A 16,494-nucleotide genomic window follows, 5' to 3' on the forward strand; every position below is an offset into this window, starting at 1 on the left:
GCAGTAGTGCAACTGGTTAAGTGCACATGGCGCAAAGTGCAAGAATCCAGGTTCAAGCCCCTGGCTCCCCACTTGCAGGGGAGTCACTTCACAGGCGGCGAAGCAGGTCTGCAGGTATCTATCTTTCTCTCCTCCACTCTGTCTTTTCCTCCTCTCTCCATTTCTCTCTGTCCTATCCAAGAACAATGACATCAATAACAATAATAACTACAGCAATGATAAAAACCTACAAGGGCGACAAAAGGGAAAAAATGTCCTTCAGGAGCAGTGAATTCGTGGTGTAGGCACAGAGCCCCAGTAATAACCCTGGAGGCAAAACAAAGTAGCATTCTGTTAATGGTGCTGATGTTTGAATTCTGCTGATACCTATTGTCAGACTGACTTTCAGAAAGATTCCAGTAGCTGTTGCTTCCCTTGGCATAGTCTCTCCTGTTGCATTCTCTTCAGTGTGGCATGGCACTGTTTTTCTGGAAGGCTTTTTTTCTTTTTTGCACTGTTAGGGAATGAGTCCAGGGCTTTACCACTGAAAAGTCTCCCAGGACTAGTTTTCATTCATTATCTTCTGATCAAGGAGAGAGGGAGAAACACCATCACCATTCCACCATCCGTGGGGCTGTCCTGATAACATCTATAGTGCTCCCAATGTGGTATTGGGACTTGAACCCAGGGCCTCATGCTTTTATTTTTTTTGCCTCCAGGGTTATTGCCAGGGCTCAGTGCCTGCACCACAAATCCACTGCTCCTGGAGGCCATTTTTTCCTTTTTATTACTCTGGTTGTTTTATCATTATTGTGGTTATTATTATCATTGTTTTTGATGTCATTGTTGCTGGGTAGGACAGAGAGAAATGGAGAGAGGAGGGGAAGACAGAGCGGGGGAGAGAAAAACACCTGCAGACCTGCTTCACCACCTGTGAAGCAACTTCCCTGCAGGTGGGCAACCAGGGGGTCTGACCGTGATTGTCACATGGGATCCTCATGCTGGCCCTTGTGCTTTTTGCCACGTATATTTATCCCACTGCGCTACTGCCCAACCCCCAGCCTCATGCTTTTTTTTTTTTTTTTTTTTTAAGATTTTATTTATTAGAAAGATAGGAAGAGAGAGAAAGGACCAGACATCACTCTGGCACATGTGCTGCTGGGGATCAAACTCAGGACCTCATGCTTGAGAGTCCAAAGCTTTACCACTGTGCCACCTCCCGGACCACCAGCCTCTTGATTCTAAGGGTGTGTGTTCTACTGGGTGAGCTGTCTCTGGACTCTCTTGGAAGACAATTATTGTTGGGGACCAGGTGATGGCACACCTGACTAATCCCCTGGTCCCCACCTGCAGAGGGGAAGCTTCACCAGCAGTGAAGTTCTCTTTCCCTATGTCCACCTTTCTTCTCAATTTTTCTCTCTATCCAGTAAAAAAAAAAAAAGTTACTATTTTCATTTTCTGTTTTTCCTTAATTAGAAAGGTGTTTTCTGGGGTCGGGCGGTGGCGCAGTGAGTTAAGCGCACGTGGTACAAAGCGCAGGGACCGGCGTAGGGATCCCGGTTCGAGCCCCTGGCTCCCCACCTGCAGGGGAGTCGCTTCACAGGCGGTGAAGCAGGTCTGCAGGTGTCTATCTTTCTCTCCCCCTCTCTGTCTTCCCCTCCTCTCTCCATTTCTCTCTGTCCTGTCCAACAACGAACAACATCAACAATGGCAATAATAATAACCACAACGAGGCTACAACAACAAGGGCAACAAAAAGGGGGAAAAATGGCCTCCAGGAGTGGTGGATTCATGGTACAGGCACCGAGCCCAGCAATAACCCTGGAGGGGGAAAAAAAAAGAAGGGTGTTTTCTGTATTTTTCTATTTTTCATTTGCCTGCACACATCCAGTATCTATTTGGGTTTGAGCCTGGTATTTTTTTTAGCCTGTTTAATAAACTTTTATATATTCAGACTTAAACATTTTTCTTTGTTATAAGAATTTTGTTTACTAAGTATCCTTATGAGACCTATTTTCTTTTTAGATTCATCATTTTTTGGATTTTGTGAAACAAATTTATAAGGAGCTTCCAAAAGTGGTGGTATGTGTTTAATACTGAGTTTGTGTTTACTACTTACTCTAAAAGGAATTTGAAACATGCTAAAGGAAACGTGCTAAAGGAATCATTGGGAGCTGCTAGTTTAGGTGGGGAATGTTATTGGTGGTTGATGAGCCTTAAGAGTTTTTAGTTTTACTGTTGATATTAAATAATCTTTGACACAAAAACAGTAAATGTTTCTATGGGAATTGAGTAAAATGAAATAAAACATCTACTTGTAAAGAGCTACTAACCTTGTATTTTACTTATACTATTTTAAACACACCCCAAATGTTTCTCCCATTATGATAACTCCCTACCTATTATGTTACCATTATGGATGGTCCTGGATAAAGAGGAAACATTTCATGTTTAACTGACCTTTTAGGATTGGAAAATGAATGCTTAAGCCTCGAGAACTAGGGTTTGGGCCAAGTAAGTGGAACACTTGGCATTCCTCCCTGCTTATTGTGTGTGTCTTAGTAGAAGAACAGACTTACTTGGTTGGGCCTGGGGTGTGAAGGCATACCTCGTACATCAACCACACAGGAGGACCTGGGTTCAAGTCCCTGTCCTGTAACAGGGAAGCTTCAATGGACCAGTGAATAGGCAGTGGACCAGTGCTATAGCTGTTTCCCGCCACTGTCTCTCTCACCCTGTAACAACAACAACAACAAAATGAAAACAGGCTGCTGTGAAATTGTGTAGACACCAAGTCTAAATGATAATTTTGTTGAGAAAAACAAAATATTGTTTGACTAAACAAAGGGATTTCTCTTGTTCTGTAGAACCGCTACTTTGAAAATCCTCAGGTGATCCCCGAGAACACAGTGCCTCCCCCAGAAATGGTTGGTATGATTACAACAATTGCTGTAAAAGTCAACCCTGAGCGTGAGGACAGTGAGACGAGAACAGTAAGTTCTTTCTGTTGTTTTGCTGTTTTCATCCAGTGTTCCTGCAGAGGGCAGAATGAGACTGTTAGCTTGTTTTTAGATCATTCACGTGTTTCCCTTAGACAGCTGGAGGCATTCAAAAAAGAGAGAGAAAGCATCCCTGACTCTGCTACGCTGTCTGGAAGTGGTGAGAGGGAGCTGCTGGCCACGGTGGGTGCGGAGATGCAGAGACATCAGGGTCACATGGAGAAAAGAAAACCGGCCAGCCCTGAGGGCTCTGTCTCTTCTGCGTGTGGCTCTGCTGAATGTGTGGGCTTTGGGAGCAGGGTGTGCTGGGCCGGCACTGCTGCCCCACTCCTTTGAGTGCTCTGACTATAGGAAAGTTCATGAATCTTCTCTCTGATCTTATTTTTCCTCTCATTACCTGAAAAACCTCTCATGGAATTTTGTGAAGGTAATGCTGGTGTTGTCTGCAGGTAACGTATTTGTAGTGTCTACACATAGATAACATATATCAAGCATTTGCTATGAATCTGAGCTGTGATCCAGTGAAGACTAGTTTGTCCTCTTCATCTGTAAGCTGAGATGGTTTTCCAGAGTGTTCCAATTTGTGCTTAGATAAGCAAGAAACTACATTGCGGATCAAGCTCTCCTGCCTTTGCTCTTCCTGAACTGGAAACTTACTTTCTGATTATCAGTCTCTGTGTTTCATTTGTCTCTTCCTGCCCATCACCCATTTGTACTTTTTCAGTCTGACATTTCCATTATCAGTCTTATGATAGACTAGTAGATTTATTCTTATATTTACTGTAAGCATTATTGCTGTTTAAAATGCATTAGACTAAAAGTGGGTAAACTTTTACTTGTATTTTTATTATTTTAAGTAAAATAACATTTAAAGAATTTCTCAGTTAAGTTGAATTTCAGTTCTGACAGAGTTTCCTGAAGTTACTCTAGGAGATTAAATTGGGGCTAGGGGGGTGGGTAAACTTCCCCATTAAAGGTTAGCTCTGTCCTGTGTGTGCACTTAACCAGATACTCCACCGCCTGGCCCCCCAGTTACCTTTGTGTAAAGACGCAAAGTAATCAGGATCTTTAACCACAAATACTGACAGTGATGTTCCGTTTCCACTTATCTTTGATCTCAGTGGAGTGACGTTTAGTGGTGAGTTTCTATTTGGGTTCTTTTAAATCCCCCAGCGATGGCCTCAGTCTTCTTGTTCCTGTCTTACAGCACTCCATCATTCCACGAGGATCCCTTTCTCTGAAAGTGTTGGCAGAGCTGCCCATCATTGTAGTGCTAATGTATCAGGTGTGTATAAGTGCTGGGTGTATGTGTATGGGCTACTTATTAGTCCTTTGGGTCTTTGGTGTCTTGTTTTCTGGGGTGGATATCTGTGAATGATGCCTACACGCTAACTACTGTCGCAAAGCCTGGGGTTCCGATGCTGCGCCCTGTTGTTTTGCACTAGCAGTGAACAGAGACATGGACATCTGTGCTTGCTTTCAGCTCTATAAACTGAACATCCACAACGTTGTTGCAGAATTTGTGCCCTTGATCATGAACACCATTGCGATTCAGGTGTCTGCACAGGCCAGGTGAGATGTACTTGGACAGCTGATGGTCTCTGGGTTGTAATTTTCAAGAAAATAAACAGGAAATGGGGGTGGGAAGGCATGGGAGGGAGATGGCTGACTCTGACAGAGAGAGCACACATGTTGTCACCACGTGGAGGGCTTGAGTTTGAGAGAACCTGCCCAAGGGAAGCTCCAGAAATGGTGGAGCACTGTGTGGTGTCTCTCCTTCTGCCTTTCTCCCTCTGTCACTCTACCCAAAAATAACAAAAAAATTCCCTGGGAGTACACAGTACAGATTTGGAGTCTCAATATTAATCTTGGTTGGAGAAAAAAAGTCATTTGTTGTCATCACTAGTAAGATTTGAAAGTTGTGAGTGATAATATTTTGGTAAGATTATATGCTTTTTAAAGTTTTTTTTTAAAAAAATCTGTAATAGATTTACTTAATTTTATTTTTTAACTTTTAAATTTGTATTTCAGTGATGCCAGTAACTTTTTTTCTTTTGAAAAGATGAATGCCTCAATTTTTAGTGACATATAAACTTAGAATGATTATTAGGCATCATTACTCATAGCTGGAGAATACTCAAGCCTTTCTCACCCCCAAGCCCTGGTTCTTGCTGCTGTTTCAGTACAAGGGCCTGAATATTTGTCCTTAGCAAATGGTCACTGCATTAAGCCAACCCCATTCACCCTTTGAAACCTCTTTGTGAAGTCATTTCTCAAACTCCATTTGCTGTCTTGCAAATAAGTTGAGAGCTGGCTCTGAAGGTGAATCGGCTCTGACAGCCCCTCTGCCCTCTCCCGGCGCTCATGCTGAGCACATAAGGACTCTGGTGCCATCCTCTGAATGATCTGCTAGTTGGCCATTCTGGCAAGGGCTTGATGGGATTCACTTTGTATTGGTAACTGCTGTAAAATGACCTGGGGAACTGTTTGCTTTACACCTTTAAACCCTTCACATGGTTGGGACTAGCATAAAAGTATAGGAGCATGCTCTACTGTTGTGTTCTAGTCTGTAGGAATCAAATTTAGGGCTTAGTGATACAATAGGCTTGCATGTGTATGTGAATATTACCTGAAGATTTGACAACTAATTTTGTTTGCTTCTCTTTCAGGCAACATAAGCTTTATAACAAGGAGTTATATGCTGATTTCATTGCTGCTCAGATTAAAACACTGTCATTTTTAGCTTATATCATTAGAATTTACCAGGTAGGCTCACTGGCTTTTGACTTACTCAGAGTTTATATGCGGTTAAGTTCACCTTTTATAGGTGTATATGAATTGACAAATGCGTATTGTTGAGAGCTGTTTTCTTGGGAACGGGGGCTCAAACTGATTTATTCATTGTTAAAAGTTGAGTGAAACACAGAAAGTAGAAAGGAAATGTTCACATCCCTTGGGGAAGGTGCTATTTGTGTTGCTCTTTATTTTCCTGTAAAGACTCAGAAAGACCATTACAACCTTCTCGCTACTCTGGGAAGATCCTCTGAGCCAAGCTCATTCTTGTATTAGGTTTTCAGTGACCTAGTGGGCTTCTCTTGACACCTGTTCAGGGTAACTCTTGTCTTGCTCCTTTCTTTCCTAGGAGCTGGTAACTAAGTATTCTCAACAGATGGTAAAAGGAATGTTGCAGTTGCTTTCAAATTGTCCAGCGGAGACAGCACACCTCAGGAAGGAACTCCTAATTGCTGCAAAGCATATCCTTACAACAGAGCTGAGAAACCGTATGTCCACTGTCTTTGCATGTGCCCCAGGTCCTGGGGGTGGGGAGAACCTTAGCTGGCAATCCACTGGGAGACTGTCTTAGCTGTGCAAATGTCCCACTCCCTCTCTCCTTCATGTAAGGACATAGAGTAAACAGTTGAGCTGGGAAGAGATGTTCAGGGGCATTAAACCTGCATGAGATCCAGGTCCCAACTGCCTAAAGAACCCAGATAGCTTGGGGCTAGACACTAGCATGCCTGCTAGAGGACACACATCACCCTGCTCATTGCCATGAGAATTCTGGCTCACGCTTTGAGGTGCTGCAAGTGTCTCTCTCACTTTCCTTCTATTCCCCCTTTCTCCTCAGTTTCTCTCTCTATAAAATGAAAGAAAAAGTGGCTGCTGGGCACAGTGGTTTTGTAGTGCAGGCACTAAGGCCCAGGGATAGCCCTGGTGGCATTTAGCTTGGAGACCTGGAGATTGGGCATTTGGTGGAGTGCACACTTCACCTCCATGAGGCTAGAGCTTGCCACCACTCTGGGAGCACCTGCACAAGGCAGGCCGTGCATGGTGGGGCAGTGCTGTGATGTCTCCCCCCACCTCCAACCTTAGCTTAGAGGAAAGGGGGAGTCTTTCAGGAATGGTGGAACCATGCATCCATAAAGCTGCCTCGAAAACCCTGGTGGTGGTGGTGGGGGGACTCCAGCATTTTTTCCAAATCTGGATGGATGGGTGACTACGGACCATCAGCAGGGAATGTACTGCAAAGGGACTTGCAGTGACCTGTCCAGTGGGTGTTTGTGTTTCAGAGTTCATCCCGTGCATGGACAAGCTGTTTGATGAATCCATATTGATCGGCTCTGGATACACTGCTCGAGAGACGCTCAGGTAGGAGGCTAGACCCACACATCTGATGGCATCAAGGGGGTGGGCAGGGTCTCCTGACTTTTCATATCATCAGAATTCATTGCAGGAGTGGGCTGGCAAAACAGCTCCCTGCTTTGCCACGTGCGCAACCCAGGTTTGAGCCTGGCCCCCATTGCACTGCAGGGAGCTTTGGCGCGGTGTCTCTTTAACTCTCTCTTTGCTTCTTTGTTTCTGTCTCTGTCTCTGTCTGAAAAAGTTGTTCCAGAGCAGTGAAGGCTGATGATTAAAAACAAACAGAACAACTAGGGTAGCGGGACTATCTGGAAAACTGTTGATCGTTTTTGTGCTTAATGTAAAGGGAGAAATCAGTATGCTTGGTTTATTGTAACTGATACACATCATTTGACTAGCGCTAGGTTTTTACAGAAAGACATGTCATCTTCTGATAAAGGGATGTTTGATAACCTAGTATGAAGAAAGAAGGAAAACCTTTTGGTCCTGTGCCAGAAGGTTAAAGAGCACAGCTGATGTTCTGTTGTGTTTAGTTCTAGCCATGGTTTTTCCTGCAGTGTGTGGTCACACTCATTTCTAAAGGGGAAAGCGAAAGTCTTGTGTTGCTTTCCCCTCCTGGGAAGTCTCCACAGAGGGCCCTACCCTCCCATTTCCTCCATCTGTTTGTGTCTCTGGCCTGTTACCCCCATGGCCCTTATCTGTCCTTTGGTTCTCTGGGTCATTGCGGCTCAAGGGCTTCCCAGCAGCTTGCCTACTCCTCCAAGGTGCCCTGTTCGTATTCGGCCTTGCATCTCCAACCCATACTGTTAGTTTCTCCACTTAGGTGTTTCCTGCCTGCCAACGTGCTTCCTCAGGGCAGGGACCCTGTTTACCGTGGTTACTGCAGTGTTTAACCTTGGTTACTACAGTGTGCCTGGTGCCTGGCTCAATGTCCAGATGTTTATAGAGTTAGAAGTACTCAGTGGTCTAGACATTATTGTGCCTCTAAGTCGGCTCACAATATGTAGGTGTTGACATTTCTTTTGAGCAACAAGGCCTGAACAAAGTGCTCTTGCTCAGCTTAACTGCACTAGTGGAGCCATGTAGGGCATGCCTGGGGTAGCTGGGGTCTAGAGAGATCTAGGCAGCAGCAAGGTCTGAGCCAGAAGACAGTGGGGGAAAGGAGCCAGCCATGCCCAGCATGTCCCAAATGTGCCCTCCCAGTGGCGGTGTCCTGGGCCAGGCCCCGGCACGCATGGTATCCTGCAGAGGAGGCCCCTCAGGGATGCACACTAGCAGCTGTCTCCACCCGCAGGCCCCTTGCCTACAGTACCTTGGCCGACCTCGTGCACCATGTCCGACAGCACCTGCCCCTCAGTGACCTCTCCCTCGCTGTCCAGCTCTTTGCAAAGAATATCGACGATGAGTCCCTGCCCAGCAGTATCCAGACCATGTCCTGCAAGCTGCTGCTGAACCTGGTGGACTGCATCCGCTCCAAGAGTGAGCAGGAGAGCGGCAATGGGCGGGATGTCCTAATGCGCATGCTGGAGGTGGGTTCTGCATCCTCCGGCTGGGCTGGGTGCTTCTCAGCAGGCCCCAGGAGCTGTGCACCTGGGTACAGATCCTGCCCCCCCCCCCCACCATTAACTTGCCACATGTCCTTGGACAAGACAGCTGATGTCTCAGTGTCAGCCATGGCCAGTCATTGTTTGCCTGGCATAGTTGAGGCAGCTAAACAGAAAGACACGAGTGGCCTAGTAGCACACAATTCCTTGCAAGTCTTTTCTGGACCACTGCAGAACACAATGAACTTCTGTGAGCATCAGGAGGGCACCCAGGCCAGGGCCAGTGTCCAGCCCTGGGGCCAGTGAGTGGGTTGTGTGGACATGTGGCCATTCTGGGGTGCCTCTCTGGTCAGACCAGTGCCACCTTTCTGGAGTCTTCATATTGAGAGGAGAGGGGGGTGCTGCTACTATGGGGTGGGAGGAAACATGCTGGTGGCAAGGTCTCATACCTGGCCTGTTGGGAAGGACTGAGGTCTGTCTTTCTCTACTCTTCTGCCAGGTATTTGTTCTGAAATTCCACACCATTGCTCGGTACCAGCTGTCTGCCATTTTTAAGAAGTGCAAGCCGCAGTCGGAACTTGGGGCGGTAGAGGCTTCTCTGCCCGGGGTGCCCACTGCACCCGCAGCTCCAGGCCCTGCTCCCTCACCAGCCCCTGTGCCCACCCCTGCCCCAGCTCCACCCCCACCGCCCACACCAGCCACCCCTGTGACGCCAGCCCCTGTGCCTTCCTTTGAGAAGCAAGGGGAAAAGGACAAAGAGGACAAACAGACGTTCCAGGTGACAGACTGCCGCAGTCTGGTGAAGACCCTGGTGTGCGGCGTGAAAACCATCACCTGGGGCATAACGTCGTGCAAGGCGCCTGGTGGTAATTCTGCTCTTGAATGTTTCAACCAGCAGTGTTGCTTACACAGCGGGACTTATTTGAGTTGGCTTAACCTGCTCTCTTTTCTTCCAGAAGCTCAGTTCATTCCGAACAAGCAGTTGCAACCCAAAGAGACTCAGATTTACATAAAGCTTGTGAAATATGCAATGCAGGCTTTAGACATATACCAGGTAAGGAGGTGCCATTAAGCCCAGCCACTGAGGAAGCAAGACACCTCTCCGACTAGTGGAGCTGGGAGTGGGTGTGTGTCTTGCCCTACACGTGGTTCCGGGTTCGAACTCCGCCATCACTTGGGAGCACTGAGGCCCCAGGAGAGGCTCCACAGAGGGTGGAAAAGTGTTGTGGTATTTTTGTCTCTGTCTCTATCTGAAATAAAACAAAAACAAAACAGGAAATTCAACCCGGGAGCAGTGGGATTAGACTAGTTAGTGATAGAGTGAATGGGTCTGGAGAGGTAGATTATTTGAATGGTAGATGGTATTTGTATACTGAATTTGCCTTTTTTTTTTTTCCCTCTGGAATGTGGTTTTGTATCATGGTGAAAATTGTAAGGGTCAGTGTGTACTTTAGGGGCAGAGTGTATAAACCCAGTGCAAAAGACGAGATGCAGATTTACTAGCTTTGTTCCTGTTCAGAACAGATAACAAAGGTTGCTTATTATTTGTTATTATTTTTTTGTTTTTAGTTATTTACTGGGTAGAGCCAGAAACCAGGAGGGAAGGGAGAAAACTACAGGGAGGGAAGGGGAGAGACAACTACAGTACTGCATCACTGCTTTTGGGGCCTGGTGCTTTGAACCTGGGTCTTTGAGCACTGTGATAATCTGCTCTCAACCAGGTGCTTATTTTTAATAGAAAAGATGTATTAATTATGAGAGAGAGAGTGAGAGACTAGAGCACTACTGAGCTCTGGCATATGGTGGTGCCAGGGACTGAACCTGGGACCTCAGGCATATAAGTCCCGAGTTAATAACATTGAGTTATCTTCCTATCCAGGTGAAGCTTTTTTGAAATAAATAATTAATAATAAAACATATATATGAAGGTGAAGAGAATTTAGCAGACAGGTGTCTGTTTACTTACTGTCTGCCACTAGTCTGCTCATGTTTTGGAATGTGTGCAGAGACATTCAGCTCTAATGCCCTTGGGTTTTGTCTTTCTCCTCTCCTAGGTACAGATAGCAGGGAATGGGCAGACATACATCCGGGTTGCAAACTGCCAGACTGTTAGAATGAAGGAGGAGAAGGAGGTGCTGGAACACTTTGCTGGTGTGTTCACAATGATGAATCCCTTGACATTTAAAGAAATTTTCCAAACGACAGTTCCATATATGGTGGAAAGAATCTCAAAAAATTATGCTCTTCAGGTATAAAACTTCACCTGCCTGCTTTTCTTTCAGCATTGGCTTTAAAATTCTTTGTGTCAGATGTTTGATGCCATCTCTTTCTCTCCCCCTACTCCTTATCTCCCTCCCCCTCTTCTCTCTACATGTATGTATATATACATACACACATGTAATATGCCTGAAGGTGTGCTTACAGAGCAACATCAAGAGAACTTTAGGCCATATGCTAAAAATTTCAAAGGATGAGGGTACTTTGGACCAACCAGTTTCTCTCATTCATAAAAGTTGTGTGTTAGAGATAAAACTACTGGTGTTGGGTGGTGAGGATGAACCAGCAGGTCACATTCATGAAGTAAGCTGCCCCACTCACAGTGCTAAGCCAACCTGTTGCTCTGATTTTTTTTGGTGGATAAATGATTTCTTGGAATGTCTGATAGAGGCCTCTATTTTAGTTCAGAAAGTTTATTTTCTCATCAAAATGCTTTGGGAAAGTCATCTCTGTCATGTGTGTTTCCTGTTTTGACAGATTGTCGCCAATTCCTTCTTGGCGAATCCAACTACCTCTGCCCTGTTTGCAACGATTCTGGTGGAGTATCTCCTTGACCGCCTGCCAGAAATGGGCTCCAATGTGGAGCTTTCCAACCTGTACCTCAAGCTGTTCAAGCTGGTCTTTGGCTCAGTCTCCCTCTTCGCAGCTGAAAATGAACAAATGCTCAAGGTAAAGCTCACTTGGATTCTAGCAGTACTTTGTGTTTGGGGGTTGCCTTGTTTTTAACTCGTTTCCACTTTTGAACAGAAACTGGGGAGGCTCTTTATTTGCAAACTTGCTTAAGTTTCCTTCCCTTTTCTCAATTATATAAGTGAAGTAGGTGCTCATCTTTATTTCAAAATGATTGTGTTACAGTACGTAGAAATTTCTTTGCACACCATGTGAGAAACAGCGCTCTCTGTCCTCTCCACTTTAACTTTGGTTCTTCTCTGTGTTGGTTCTTCTCTGTGTTTGTCATGGCAGTACACAAACATCTCTTCAGTACCATTTGTTTATTTTCCCCCTGTAAATCAAGTCATCTAGCTGATGTGTTCCTTTATTAAGATCATCTGGGAGGAACGTGTCTTGACACATTTCTGTAGATGACAAGTCTTGTGTAATTTGATCTCATCAGCTGTCTGATTCTAGCAATTCCATCCACAGTTACGTCAACTGCTAAGAGCAGCTGCTGGCAGAATAAACATCCTATAAAATCCACATTAACTCTGGCAGAATATTTTCATTCGTGTTGAAAGGAGATCCATGTTTTCCCACTAGGGTAAATGTGCAGATGTGATAGACAAACACTGATCTGTGCCACTGGGCCAGGCATCTTCCCAGTGTCTTCACGTGGTAGTTCTCTACATTCTGACATTAGTCATGTTAATATGAGTAGTAGACATTATGACTTTAAAGTTAAAATGTTTATCTGCTTTTTTTTTTTTTTTTAAAGACGAACTTTCTTTCTCATAAGATAATGTCACATGAGGGAGACCAGAGCACCACTCTGGTACATGTGGTACTGGGAGTTGAGCCCTAATCCTTAGTCCTGTGCTCTGCTGGTTGAGCTGAGCTATCTTCCTGGCCAAAGCTAACATTTAATTTTAATTTGTGTCCACGTAACTCATTGTTCTAATATAATTCAGTCTCCACCAGTTGTCTATCTCTACAGACAAAAAAGGAATAAAACCTGGTAGGACAAGCCTGACCTTTAGAATCTTAGAATACTGTTTCAGAAGAACATTCAGGGTTGGGGTGCTGGCTGACAAGGGAGGTAACATTCTTTGCCAGGGACATGGCCCAGGTTCAAACCCTGGCACTACATGGGAGTGCCATGGCAGGGGAAGCTTAAGTGCTATGGTGCCTCCCCCTCTCTGTGTCTCTGTGAACAAAAGCACGGCCCAGCTTTGCAACAAAAAGAATATCCTAGGAATAAATTCTCTAGGATTTTTTTTTTTTTTTTTGTATGAGAATAATATGTATTGATCTGTTTTGTGAAATACATAGTCCATGCCATGTCCTGAAACAGATTTGGAGCTGTAGCAGGGACTAGAACAACAGTTCATTTGAAATGTACATGCAGCGGGTTCAAGCCCCTGGTCCCCACCTGTAGGAGGAAGCTTCATGAATGATGAAGCAGGGATACAGGTGTCTCTCTATCTCCTCCTCTCAATTTCTCTCTGTTTCTGTCAATAACAAATAAAATGATTTTTTTTTAAAAAAAAGAAATGTACATGCAGAAAAACTCCATGTTAAACGTAGCACAACCAGGATTTGAAGTACAAAATTAAAAATTGATCTGGCTTAAAATAGTGATTTAACTATTTTAACTAGCGAAAGTACTTTTAATTTTTTTTTTTTTTTATTATTAAAGCAGTACCATGTTCAGCTGTCTTTCAAAATCATATAATCTCAAATGTCTTTTGAGGCTTCTCTAAACTAAGCATTTGGTGAGTGGAGTAGTTCCCATTTCCTATAATCACCAAGTATTAGGCATTCAGTGGTTTAGTCTTAGAGTGGAGGGGCCCTGTGCACAGGGAGTGGTGGGCTGAGGGACTCCCCAGCCCCAGCTCTAGTAGCAGTGTCCCCTCCTCTACACCCCCTGGAATTCACTTGTCATGAGTAGACGCTCTCATTGCTTCCTTGACATGTCAAATCCGCGACAGCAAGCATCTTTCAGGGAGGTTGATTTAGACCGGAAGGTTGGAGGGCATGGAGTGCAGTGTGGCTGTCCTGCGCAGCACCACTAGGAGTCCCTGAACGTGTCTCTCCTACGTCCTGCAGCCTCATCTGCACAAGATTGTGAATAGCTCTATGGAGCTTGCACAGACAGCCAAGGAGCCCTACAACTACTTCCTGCTGCTTCGGGCCCTGTTCCGCTCCATCGGTGGAGGCAGCCATGACCTCCTGTACCAGGAATTTCTGCCTCTCCTCCCGAACCTCCTGCAAGGTCAGAGGGTGTGGGTTGTCTGTGTGTCTGGCTGCCCTGGGCTCTGGGGTTCCTCTCCCCCTGACCAGTTATGAGGAGGGACCTTTGTTCAGGCCCCTACTTCCCACTCCCTTTAAAGGTGCTGGGGATTTGAAGGGATGCCTCATGTTCAGGGACAAGTTCTTCCTTCTCAGGAGACTGGGCATTGGAAAGTTACAGTTAGTCAAATCAGGATGTGGCCACATTTTGGTCACATCTGGCAAGCCAATCTGGAAAGTGTTCAGTGAGATAAAGGGCTCCTACACCGGGAGCATCAGAACAAGGAGCAGCAAGTTAGAGAGCTGATTTGCAGGTTCCTACTATAATTGAGCTCTGACTTGCACAACTGGGGTCTGTAATTCCTATGATTGGCGATTCTTTGTAGATGTTTATACATTTTAAAGGGGTTGTTTAGTCCAGTGAGTGTTTACGGGTATGAACTGATTCAAAATGCTATGCGAGGCTTTAATTAAAAAAAAAGTTAGGAGAGAGGATCTGGCACATAGGATGCTGGGGATTGAACTTGGGACCTCATGTTCTTATCCACTGTACCAACTCCTGGGCTGCTTCATTACTGCTGTTACTTAGTAATCTTGGCAAGGAATCGAGTCTTCTCTTGTAGTTTCTCTACAAATTCATTTAAAAGGAGCCACCTGTCCACCCAGGAGGCACCGGGGGCTAGTTGAACATGTCAGATGTAATTGTTCACCATGGAAAGTGCTTAAGGCGCCCCCAGTCAGACCACTGTCCAGAGTGAACCCTGCTCTGGTCCTCCCTACCCTGAGGCTGCCTCTCCCCTTGCAGGCTCTGTGCTGTCCCCAAGCTTAGTTCTCCCCACCTGGTTGTGTTTTGCTCTGGGAGCTTTTATCTTTTTTTTTAATTAAAAATTTTTTTTTCTCCTTTTGTTGCCTTTGTTGTTTAGCATCGTTGTAGTTATTACTGTTATTGCTGTTGTTGTTGGATAGGACAAAGAAATGTAGAGGGGAGAGAAAGATAGACATCTGCAGACCTGCTTCACCGCCTGTGAAGCGAACCCCCTGCAGGTGGGGAGCTGGGGGCTTGAACCAGGATCTTTACACCGGCACTTGTGCTTCGCGCCATGTGCACTTAACCCGCTGTGCCACCGCCCAGCTCCCGGGAGCTTTATCTTAACTTTCTCGCACACCTCCCTGCGTTTTGGCACTGCGGTTCTGTGGTTCTGTCTCTGGAGGGGTCTGTTTGATCCCTCTTCACCCCAAACTACCCAGGACTTGCCTTGTGTGGGGGTCTGCCATTCTTTGTCTCTCGCTGTCTAGCTCTTCAGGGCAGTGTCTCACCCTCCTGACTCTGGTGGGCCATTCTGTGTAGTTGGTGTGTCCAGGAGGGCCCTCCCATCTGATACCTTGACCTATTTCCAGGGCTGAATATGCTGCAGAGTGGCCTGCACAAGCAGCACATGAAGGACCTCTTTGTGGAGCTGTGTCTCACGGTGCCTGTGCGGCTGAGCTCGCTCCTGCCCTACCTGCCCATGTTGATGGACCCCTTGGTGTCTGCGCTCAATGGCTCTCAGACACTGGTCAGCCAGGGCCTGAGGACGCTGGAGTTGTGTGTGGACAACCTGCAGCCCGACTTCCTCTATGACCACATCCAGCCAGTGCGCGCAGAGCTCATGCAGGTGAGTCAAGTGCTTGGAGGCACCGTGTGCCAGGTGTTGGCTGAGCTGGCTTTGGCTGGAGGTCTTAGGCTAGCAGCTTCTGGAAGCCTCCACTGAGTTCTCTGCCCCAGGATGGGCTTTCTGCAAGAGAAAGTGGTGTGATGCTCTACTTTGTGACTCTTTGGGCTAGTAAACTGTAGAGAGACCTCTTGAATCCTGACTGATTTTTTTTTTTTTTTAAATATATATTTCTTTTACTTTTAGTGAAAGAGGGATACAGAGAGAAAGATACACAGAGAGAGCTACCAGAGCTCTGTTCAGATCTGGTATATGGTGGAGCTGGGGACTGAACCTGGGACTTTGGAGCCTCAGGCTTAAAGTCTTTTGCATAACCATTATGCTGTGTCCCCAGCCCCCGATTGATTTTTTTTTTAATTTCTTTATTGGGGAGTTAATGTTTTACATTCAATAGTAAATACAATAGTTTGTACATGCATAACATTCCTCAGTTTCCCATATAACAGTACAGCCCCCACTAGGTCCTCTGTCATCCTTCTTGGACCTGTATTCTCCCCATCCACCCCCTGATTTTTTAAAAAATTAATTTATTCCCTTTTGTTGCTCTTGTTGTTTTATTGTAGTAGTAGTAGTAGTTGTTATTGATGTCGTTGTTGGATAGGACAGAGAGAAATGGAGAGAGGAGGGGAAGACGGGGACAGAAAAAGATAAGACACCTGCAGACCTGCTTCACCGCTTGTGAGCCGACTCCCCTGCAGTTGGGGAGTTGGGACTCGAACCAGGATTCTTACGCAGGTCTTTGCGCTTTGCGCCACCTATGCTTAATCCGTTGTGCTATGCCCAACTCCCCCGACTGATTTTTTTTTTAAACAGTTTTCCAGGTGTCAGGCTCATTAAGTTGATGTCTTAAGATGTCAGGCGTTACTGCCTGAGTAAGAAGCAGGGACTCACCTTCTC

At 45.7% G+C, this 16,494-nt stretch overlaps 1 protein-coding gene across 6 annotated transcripts in view; it reads left to right on the top strand.

Annotated features, from left to right (window-relative positions):
• The window catches only part of TRRAP (transformation/transcription domain associated protein), a 97,286-nt gene that overhangs the window by 21,689 nt on the left and 59,103 nt on the right, over positions 1-16,494 (top strand). For 5 of the 6 annotated variants that reach the window (XM_060173304.1, XM_060173309.1, XM_060173307.1 and 2 more), the window contains exons 7-20: positions 2,005-2,061; positions 2,847-2,972; positions 4,186-4,263; positions 4,462-4,550; positions 5,648-5,744; positions 6,121-6,259; positions 7,049-7,127; positions 8,413-8,647; positions 9,162-9,528; positions 9,619-9,716; positions 10,717-10,911; positions 11,417-11,608; positions 13,703-13,868; positions 15,284-15,540. In XM_060173304.1, the coding sequence (XP_060029287.1) occupies positions 2,005-2,061; positions 2,847-2,972; positions 4,186-4,263; positions 4,462-4,550; positions 5,648-5,744; positions 6,121-6,259; positions 7,049-7,127; positions 8,413-8,647; positions 9,162-9,528; positions 9,619-9,716; positions 10,717-10,911; positions 11,417-11,608; positions 13,703-13,868; positions 15,284-15,540 (2,175 nt within the window). The remainder of the gene's footprint in view (positions 1-2,004; positions 2,062-2,846; positions 2,973-4,185; positions 4,264-4,461; positions 4,551-5,647; positions 5,745-6,120; positions 6,260-7,048; positions 7,128-8,412; positions 8,648-9,161; positions 9,529-9,618; positions 9,717-10,716; positions 10,912-11,416; positions 11,609-13,702; positions 13,869-15,283; positions 15,541-16,494) is intronic. The other variant, XM_060173306.1, reaches the window with a different exon arrangement.

The sequence above is a fragment of the Erinaceus europaeus genome, chromosome 15 (assembly GCF_950295315.1).
Source record: "Erinaceus europaeus chromosome 15, mEriEur2.1, whole genome shotgun sequence".
Classification (NCBI taxonomy): Eukaryota; Metazoa; Chordata; class Mammalia; order Eulipotyphla; family Erinaceidae; genus Erinaceus; species Erinaceus europaeus.